The sequence below is a fragment of the Xiphophorus couchianus genome, chromosome 18 (assembly GCF_001444195.1).
Source record: "Xiphophorus couchianus chromosome 18, X_couchianus-1.0, whole genome shotgun sequence".
In the NCBI taxonomy this organism is placed as follows: domain Eukaryota; kingdom Metazoa; phylum Chordata; class Actinopteri; order Cyprinodontiformes; family Poeciliidae; genus Xiphophorus; species Xiphophorus couchianus.
Genome location: NC_040245.1, coordinates 22,172,594 through 22,183,142, shown reverse-complemented (window position 1 = coordinate 22,183,142; position 10,549 = coordinate 22,172,594). Strand labels below are relative to the sequence as shown.

The 10,549-nt window shown below is 41.4% G+C and overlaps 1 protein-coding gene across 1 annotated transcript; it reads left to right on the top strand.

The window, feature by feature from the left end:
- Positions 1–133: 133 nt before the first annotated feature.
- Positions 134–8,317, top strand: rhoub (ras homolog family member Ub). The gene is made up of 3 exons (XM_028044623.1): positions 134–596; positions 3,074–3,132; positions 6,377–8,317. Exons 1-3 carry the CDS (start codon positions 374–376, stop codon positions 6,830–6,832), a joined length of 738 nt encoding a protein of 245 aa, XP_027900424.1. The 5' UTR covers positions 134–373; the 3' UTR covers positions 6,833–8,317.
- The last annotated feature ends 2,232 nt before the right edge of the window (positions 8,318–10,549 follow it).

Genomic DNA, 10,549 nt, shown 5'->3' with positions numbered 1-10,549 from the left:
CTGGTGACTTGTGGTTAAAAGTGCTAACTGCAGGTGGGCTCCCAAATGAACTTGTGCTTCGGGGCCCCTCTCGCCCTGGGCCCGGCCCTAGTGGGTGGGATTAGTCAAATTACTCGCCACATAAAGAGCACGCGACCCGCCCTGCTGCTGAGAGCTGCGGAGCGTGAGATTGTCGCGGTGATGGTTCGGCGTCCTGCCGTCTCAGTGGCTCATCTGACAGCGCGCTGGAAGACTGGAGAGCTTCTTTTGACGCCCTGAGTCCCGATCAGAAGCGACTCCCGGCTCTGTTATTATTGCGAGGACAGAAATCGGCTCCCATGCTGGGTGTTTTTTGTCTCGAGCTGTGGATGAGATCGCGGTGAATCGACATTGAATGTCACCTGCAGACGCAATGGATTACGGACGGACTATGGCCCCTCCGGTGCCGCCGCACAATCCCCAACCCGCCCGGCCGGGACAGGGGTCGGGACAGGAGCGGCTGCTGAAGTGCGTCCTCCTCGGAGACGGAGCGGTGGGGAAGACCAGCCTGGTGGTCAGCTACACGACCAATGGATACCCGACCAAATACGTCCCGACTGCTTTTGATAACTTTTCGGGTAAGAGAAAGCTTTATGTTCATATTTTTTTTGTCCTGGCTCGACTGAAACAGCAATATACGGCAATATAGAACTGAACTGATGAAACACTTTTAAAATATTTAATTTTACACCTTAGAATAAAGTCTCAGTTTCATTGGCTGCTCTTGTTTGAGTGCACAGATCCTCCCCAACCCCACCCAAGTCCTCCTGTTTCCTCATATTCTTCCTTGGCATGATGGATGTATTTGCTCTTCCTGTTATCTGTCCTCCATCGGAGGTAAAAACTCAAGAGGTATCCTCCCTGATGCGGCCAGGTTTCCATTTGGCACGCCTCCATGTTCCAGGCTGACTGAACTAGCCCCTGCAGGGATTGTTTGTGCTTGGAAACATTTGTCCTACACCTGAAATCAGCGCTGTCATGGAAACAAACTCTTTTTTTTTTTTCCTTATCCTTTTTCTTTCTGACAATCACATCATCAATGTGTGGGACTTGGAAACGTTTTTTATTATTATTATTATAATAAAATGTAACCTTAAAACACTGCAAATTGCAGAGAACACACCGTCTCTGCAGTGAAACATGGTGGTGGCAGTACCATGCTGTGGAGATGCTTTTCTAGTGCTGGGACAGATAGTCTGTGTCGTTGAGATGTATGGAACTAACAGGGCAGTAGTGGAAGGTGGCCTAAAGACGGAGGTTAATTTTCCAGCTGGGTAATGATGACCCTAAACATACAGCCTAGTCAAAGTCCACATTTAAATTCACTTGTATATTCCCAGAAGTTTTCAATTAATCCTGATTTACCTACATGCAAAAGAGACTGTGGGAATTGCTACAGTCTAGATGTGCAAAGCTGGTTGATGCGTACCCCAAAAATATTTGCTGCTGCAGTTGCATTAAAGTAGTACTTAAATTATACACACTGGAATTTGTGTATATAAACTTCATGATATACAGTATATATAGCCTATATATATATATATATATTCTTTTTATTTTTTTGCAGAAATCAGTGACGTTTCTGCAAAACAACTATTCCGAGTACTTTTTTTATTATAATTTTTTTCCTCCCTCCAAACCCAGTTTATTCTCAGAGCGAGGAGATAAATTAACAACTTGGCTCTAGCCAAGCCCATTCAATCACTGAGTGAGAACACACACCGCCCTTAGACAAGTGCTGGCTCAATCCCGCCTCAGAGAACAGAAAGTGTCTCTGGTTCAGGGGTTTCGAATTGCACAACTCTGCCTATTGTTGTCGGCCTTGACCCGTGAGCCCTCTTCTCTACACTGGAATGGGCACATCTGTTGCAATGGCTCTGAGGCAGAGATTGTCTTTCGCCTTTTAACAGACAGAGAGCGATTGTGCTGTCGGAGGGGGGCCTTAGCAGTGATGTCACTCCCCCAGCGCCCGGAATCAGCACGCACGCCGCCTTGGAAAACTGACTTTCTGAGCAGTAACGCAACGCCGCAGGTGGGAGAGACGCAGCGCAAGAGGCTGACGAGGGGGAGTTTTTTTTTGTTTTGTTTTTTTTCTCCAGAAAATAAAGAGTATCATATGTTGGATATTAGAAAATGATTACCCAGTGGGACTCCCTCCCTCGTTTTCCTTCTTTCATGTCCGCCAACTGTTTTCTCTTCACTTCTGTGAAAGCTGCAATAGCTGCCCCGGTGCATTAAATGTTTCAGCAAAACGTTTTTTGATCAAGTGGCATGACCGACCACACATACTGCAGGCGTGCTGGAAACGTTTCCATGTGCCCGCTGCTTTGCTTTGTGTTCAGTCGGCGGAAAAGAACAAAAAGATCCTGTAAGGAAACTGGCTGCGAGGTGACTCATCCACTTCTTTTTTTTTCTTCCAAATCTGAAAATTAGGCCTATTTAAACGGAGAGTTACTAGATAAGCAAAATCTACTTTGTTGTTTTTTGTGCTCAGTCTAAGTTAGTGTACCGTAGAGAGGCTACTGCAAAGAACAAGGCTCACTGGGATTGTTCGCTCTGTTGTGCAAATAATTTCCCCTACTTTTGGCTTTCATTGGACTATCCCCATATAAATCTATTTGAAAATATGATCAAGTGCATGTGTTGTACTGTTAAGGAGTACAGTTCTGCTTCCCAAGTGCCCTGAAGGCTATAATCAGGTATATGTTTGCATTAAGGAGCTCTAACAGTACGGGTTACCAAATATATTGCCAAAAAGACTGATTACATTTTAAATACCGCTACTTTCATCAATCTCCCAATAAGTATCACCAGATATTGTCAAGAAATTTGAACTCCATATTATTGACCCCAGAACAAACTCTTTGTGCATTTAAGGTTGTAATTCTATATGCACTGTGCGTCTTTAGCGTTACGTTTTGTAAACGTAACGCTAAAGACTTTACGTTTTTAGCTTTACGTTAAAAACGTACTTTACGTTAAAAGCTTGACGTTTAGACGTAAAGCTAAACGCCTTTAGCTTTACGTTTTGACATTTGTGTCTTTCCGTCTACAGCTGTGGTTCAGGTGGACGGGAGCCCAGTGAGACTACAGCTGTGTGACACTGCAGGACAGGTGAGAACCCACAGATGCATATGGCATCATCTTTGATGAGGCATAAGTCCACAAGCATTTAAGTGCTACAAATGAAGAGCATATTGTACTAATATTAGTTCTGGAACACTGAAACCACTTATTATGAGCCCAAAACAAAGGACTCGTTATTATTTTTTGTACATGACAAAAAAAAAAAATGCTTAAATTGCTTCCAATTTCCAGCCAATTCCCATTAGGGCCAATCATTCCCAGAGAACATTTCTTGCTTGGAATATTTCCAAAATAATGCGTTTTAAATTCCAATAGGCTCAAGTTTCTTTGGAAAATGGATGTTTTCCTCAAACTCTGATATCGTGAACTTTCATTTGAAGTTTACTACTTTTGATTTTGAACGAGATGTAATGAAGTGCAGTCTAGATTTCTTAGGAAACCGCAATAGCGAGGTGTGTAACCCATACAAACTTCTGCCACTTCCGTATTCTGATATTACGTACTAACCGTTATGATTTTGTCTCTTATTCTGTCGATGTTTCACTTCTCTTCCCAAATCGCAGTTTCGTGGACGTGAAGCATTTTTCAATGCTGACGTAAGAAAGTGTCGTCAGCCAGAATGACGAAAAGTCAGCTAACTGGGTCAATGAAACAACTCAAACAAGAAATGCTTCCTTTCATACTTCAAAATAAAAGCTGCTTACTTCGCTACATGGTGTCAAGTGCCACATCTAAAGTTAATAATAATAGCGTAAGTGGTTGGAGCAACCCGGGGATGATTTGCAAGACAAACTGTTGTCTTTTAGGTGATAAAACTTTCATTTGATTCAACCAAGGGAGACGAAGATACATCAAATGGACAAACAGCTAACTATATCTAGAATTTCTGTTGATGAACAATGTTGACATATTTAATTCCTTTCTCCCTTTAATTAGCTTCAAATTTTATAATTTTTAAAATAAATTTTAAATAAGTTTCCCAGATTTCTGAGCCTTAGTCAAACATGGATTTTAGAGATTCTTTAATGTCTGTGAAACCTACATTGAACCACAAATGGAGAATTTTAGCCTCCAAAAGAGTACTGTGAAATTTTAATCCCGCTTTGGTTTAATCTCCTGAGCTAGGTGTGTATATTAGAATGCATTTTTATTCTCCAAATTTCAAAGCTTCACCTCAAATCTTTGTGATATTTTGACTCCGCACACAAGTGTTCACCGCGGTCTGACACTGATCAAACGGGTCAAAGCTTTGGCATGCAAACAGAGCATCTGGTCTGACAGTGTACGCTGCATTTAGTCTTAATGGATTAAGCTCAATCTGAGAGAAGAGTTTTTGCCTTTTTCAGCTTTCACGTGTCAGGATTTGCTGTTTTAAATCAGACATATTCACGTGTAGCAAAGATGTCATCTTCGTGGATTTCCAGTGGTACTGGAAATTTAACTTTCGCTATTTTCTGTAAACAAAAGCAGCTTTTGTCATATATTTATTGCTGTTGTCCAAATCTCTAACGGACACCATAGGGAAACAATTTGCCAGGCAAATGAATTTATTATGTATGTATTAATCCAGTATTATTTTCATGGTGGATGCTAGGGGGTTACTTTGTAATCCAGCTCAGGAGTGTAGCACCCTGCTGTGGAAGCAGCATGTTTGACATTCAAAAATAGCAACAAAAAAAAAGGCGCCCCCTGGTTCTATCCCGCATCATAAAGGGTTTTGACTTTTGGAACGGCACCTTTCGACAAACCCTAAATATGTGTAAAACCTCACGGCTCGCTGCAAGCTGTACTCCATGTTACCACGTCACACCCATGCGGACAAGCTTGGGCAAACATAGCTAGATAAAAATCGTCTCAACAGTTGCTGAACTGATGCAATAGGGGAGAATGTGCCAGAAAGAACAGAGATGAAAGGGGGAGCCAGGGTGGTGATCATAGCCGCTCCACAGTCTGGGATGTAGATGTTTGAGCAGACTGACCCACATCTTTACCACGTCTTGCTTGTTTGCTGCTTCACTCTGTTCAGCTTTGAAAAGTTGAGATTTTTTTAGATCAGAGAGAGTGCGTTTTTAGACTTTAGAGGTCCAGGAGTTGGTCCAGGGAAGGCGAGGGTTAAACCCCGAAGAAGGAAGCAGTTTTGCTGCAGGTTTCTGCCAACTTTAATCCGCGAGCTCATGGCTGTGGGAGGGCCGTGTCTGTCAAAGCGCCGTGGCTCCAATGTGTTAATGTAAGGGATTTACTGCAGATGAGTTAAATGAATGGGTACGACTTGTCTATACTGTAAATTACCACATTATAAACAGTGTTCAGACAGTCTGTTTTAGCACAGCCTTTGGCACAATTCCTCACTCTCTGTACTGTGTGTTTTAATCACAGCTGTGTGTGGTCAGAATAGGGGAGGCAAAAAAACTTCAGTCATAGGTATTTTAATTCTCTCTGTAAAACTTTTATCTAACCCTTTCAAATATATTTTTTATACAAAATCCTTAAAGAAAATTGGTACTTGTAGTAACAAAACAAACTGTGAAATTCTGTCTGTTTGCAGGCGAGAGGGTTTGATGTAGTGTCACTGTGGATTTAGTTGCATTTTAACCACAGCGTATGCAGTACAAGCGAGTTTGAAACCGGAAATAGGCCTTTAGTCCGACCACAATTGGAAGGTGCAAAGCAAATGCTAGCTTTAGACCCGGTAGCGGCTGGTGACCGCTTTCTAACACCCTTTTCCCTCGCTTTGTCACAGTGAGAACCCAAAATGCTGTCGGACAAATAATATAAAAGTGGTGAATCTTTTTAGTTTCACAAATGAAGGTGTTATAAATATGTAATCAGTTTAGTCAGTCTATGTCTGACTGGTCCGTAAATTAGTTTTGTTGATCTAAGGTGGTGGTTTTTATTTGTACAAATGGAGTGAATGTTTCATGAGTTTCTGTTTTTAACAAATCCAAAACAGTGCTTTTTTTTTTTTTTTTTTAATTATGAAAGCAAATGCTAACATTAGCTTCATTAGCGGTTCACGATTAGCTAGTTACACTAGCAAGAACTACTTCCTTTCTTTCTTAAAATGAGAGCAAATAAAGCGTGTGACACTTTAAGCACTCACCTTCATAATCTGGGTCCTGCAGTGTAGCTTAGATTCATTTCACCAGACTAAGTTGCATGTTTATTGCACATGTGGACCTTTTGCTCTGACAAGAAATATTTTTATTTCACCTTGAGATCTCGTTACTCATTACTCATTTCCTCTTTCTCTCTCTCTCTGTGTGTCCAACAGGATGAGTTTGACAAACTCCGCCACTTCTGTTACAGTCGCACCGACGCCCTGCTCCTCTGCTTCAGCGTGGTCAGCCCTGCTTCCTTCCAGAACGTCTGGGAGAAGTGGGTCCCCGAAATCCGCCGCCGTTGCCCCCTGACCCCGATCCTCCTCGTAGGCACGCAGTGTGACCTGCGGCAGGACGTCAAGGTGCTGATCGAGCTGGCGCGGCGGAGAGAGAGGCCCGTGGCGGAAGAGGACGCCAGAGCGCTCGCAGAAAAAATGGGCGCCGTCACGTACGTGGAGTGCTCGGCGCTGACTCAGAAGAACCTAAAGGAGGTGTTCGACGCGGCGATCTCCGTGGGGCTGCGGCACTCCGACAGGAGGGCACGCCGGGAGAGGAAGGTCCGCAGCACCGCCGATAAAATGAAGATGCTGTCCAAGTCGTGGTGGAAGAAGTACGTGTGCGTCCAGTAGGAAGGGCGAGTGATGGAGTTTATTTTTTTTTTTTTATATATTTTTTGACACAAAACTGGATCTGCTGTGGTTCCTAGAGAGAGACTGTTGAATGTAAGGACGATCCGGACGCATTCGAGTGGTCCGAAGGACAGGAGGAGACGGTGCTGAGCTGAACTCTGTAGGTTGCGGATGGTTTCATTTCGCCCAGAACAAAAACCAAACTAAAAATTACCAGCAGTCAACCAAAAGTAACAGTGCCAACATCACATGGAGTTTGTATACTGGACTTATTCAAAGAAATGTGACTTGGAGGGAAGCTAATGATAAGGTGACGATGATAATTATGCTCCTCGTTTTCTTCTTTTTTGTTTTTCTTTAATTTGGTTCCTTTTTTTGTGAGATTATTTGTGTTTTTACGTGTTGTCCACCCTGTTTCAGACACTGTGGCTTTTTATGGGATGATTTCCAAATGACCATAAAACAAGAAGTTAAATGGGTCAATGTGAACTGTTCAGCTAATGGAACCAAGTTTAAAATGCAATTATTTAGTCTGGTAAATCACAAACAAGTCGGTTTGTTGTTTTCCTTCAAATATACAGAGAGCTAATGTGTATCAGATTACAATCGAACTTATTATTAGTCTACATTTTATAAAAATTGACAGATTTTTTAAAATTCATTTTATACTATGAAATTTAACATAGACAGTCATAGTTTAAGATGTTGATGCAGACATCATGCCTTTTTTTTTAAGAGATCTGTAGCGTAAACTTTGTACCTTAATGCCTCAAGAACTCAAAATTACAACTTTATTTAAAATCTAACCAATGACGGTTATCCAGGCAACGTGCAACAGATGAGACTCATTTTAGATCTTTGAAAGCTTCAGTTCTGTAATCTGACTGAAAAAGTTTATTGACCTTTTTTTTAATGTACTTCGTTCCTGTTACACGGCCGCAGAAATGTATTGGTAATTTGCACTTGTATGCAATTCACAAAGATGACCGGCATCTGGCCACGCAGTGGTCTGGAGACCAGCCGTTGGATGCAATTTCAAGAACGGAGTCATGTCCACTGCAAAGCAAGCCTGATTTAGAAGATCACTGCGTGTTTTCATTGTAAGCTAAATCTCAGAAAGATCAGTGTGAAGCTGTTTCCTCTTTCGAAACCGAATAAATGAGGTAAAATGACCAAAGAGACTGATTCTTGGTTTGCTTCTTATTTTTCAGAAGCCCATCCGATCTGTTGTGTCTATTTATCCGTTCCCTCCAGGCTTATACAACAACTGAACAACCTCTACACACGAAAAACGTACATCCTTGAGAATGCTGCGTAGAAAGTATTTGCCATGTGTGTAACGCCATCGTGATAAATCTGTGTGGATGTAGACAGTAAGTGACTCGTTCGCAGGCTGTGCTGTACGACTCTAAATGGAACGAGTTCCTGTCTGATACTAGAGAGGTTAAAGCTGAATGAGTGGAACTAAATAAAATGTGAAATATATCACCTTGTTGTTTTTTTTTCCTTAATTTCTTTTTGCTTCCTTATTGGAAGTGTCATTGCGGGAGTTGATGGGTGGGCGTATGCTCGCTGCTAAAGTAAATGTTTGTAGAAGGTTAAATGAATAGATGTTTATGCCGATGTTTTAAGGTCGCCGTGGCAACTTGCGGTGCAGAACCTGCTCAAGGTCACGTTATGTTTGAAACGTGTGTGTAAAGGTAAACTAATAAATTATTTAGAAATGAGACTACAAACCTCGGTGGGTAAGTATTGACATCTTGTCTCTGACAAACATGAGTAAGATGAACTGCGTGTGCTAATCAGAAAAACACTAGTGCGTGTTCTTTTGCTAGAAAAGGTGACCGAATACACACTCTATTTTATTTTTGTATAGATTAATGGTAATGCTTCAGACACCACCAGCATACGCCTGAAACGTGTGTTTATCACAACGCTCTGCTGTACTCCCAAAAGAGGAAGACATCCTCCATTGTTCACTGGATAGTGTTATTGAATGTTTTGCCAGAAGAAATTCTCGATCTCAATGGTGACTTCCTGGTGAAATAAAATAAAAATAAAAAGACATGAGGTGTAAGAGCCTTACTTCTCATTAAGCTGGGGCATTTGTGCTGCTTTTATATTGTGTTCCTTGCATTTTACTGGATTACAGTCCCCCCGCCCCATTGGACAACAAACAAAAAAACTTTAAATCCAGCCAGTGCAAACGCTGACCCATTTCCATAGACAGTCTCACAGGCTTCAACTTTAACTTCAGAAGCCTCGCTGCATTCCTGCCTGACCTGGATTTAATGTGTTTGTAAAGCCATGTAGCACAAAGACATCTGGATTATTTTGGTCTTGCCGATTTACATCCATGCTGGAAATGTGGTTTATTAGTAACCAGATAACTTGCAGAAACAGGCAGGAACGCATCAAAAACAAAGAAATTGTCTTCTGCACTAAGTTATGACAAACCTATTTAGCACACAGTGCAGTTTTACTACACAAGAGAAAAACAATGAGATCAGCTCCTACCTTGGGCAGAAAACACAACCATTAAAATGGGCAGCACAACTCAAAGTAGCATTCATCCTCAACTCCCTCACCATGATGTAAAGTAGTAACAATAATGTGTTCTTTCTTTGTGTTTGGGAATAGCTTTGGGTCAAAGGTCGTTGTACAATCTGAAAGTGCAAGTTTGCAGAGTTTTCCTGGACGTCAGCTGCTAGTCGGGGCGGAGTCTGCCAGGAATGTGGGAACTGTGGCGGCAACAAGGTCCTAATATTATCCTCCAGTGGCTGTCATGACAGCTCCTGTAGTCAATGATTACCTCTGATGTGTTTTTAATGAACGACCGAGTCCCATTTGTCTTTAACCGATGGATCAGCACTGGAGTGGGACTCATTTTCAGGAAACAAGAGTTTCGATTCAAATTAGATACTGGCCTATTATTATTCAATTATGTAATTATAATCTTTCAGGTTGAGTCTAAAGTAACTCGCTTTCTGTAAAGGCTTTTTAATTTGCCGTATTTTTCTGAAATATCTCCAATTCAGAGCAGGTATGGGTTGCTTCACAGTGTTGATGTAGTTCATGTTGAGAGCACGTCTATAACAATAATCTCTACAACGCAACCTTTTCAACAATATCAGGATATGTGTTTCATTCAATTAAGTGTTCAGAGATATCCAGACCATGCAAATGAAATAAAAGAGTGAATGACAGTATCAAATATGAAATAAATAGCAAATAAATTAAAAATGCTGCATTTTCTTATAACGGCATGATCTCTTTTTCCTCTCCAAGGAAACGGTTCCAACACAACTTCGTTTTCACAAATATGAGAACATGAATTAAAGGGCAAATCTTCTGTGCAGCATCAACTTTTTAGACATCATGAACACATTTAGCCAAAATAAAGCCTCAAAACAATAAATTAATCTCTCAAAGTAATGAAAGTTCATGGTCATTGAGGAGAACGGAGGGGTACACCATGGACACTTTAGAGAACACCTTTTAAAATTTGCATGATTTAATTTGGCATCATTTTGATTTTTTTGGCATCGTCTGGTTTTGTCTGGGGCGTAGCATGAGCTCTGCTTGCTTTGATAGTATTTGGTTATAACTTATTTCCAAATTGACCTTTTCACAGCAGTGGAAAGCTGTACTTCTAATCTCAGATAAGTGTTGAGAACTGATTTGTGACTCCTTCCCGATAAGTCTTTGGTAATTTGG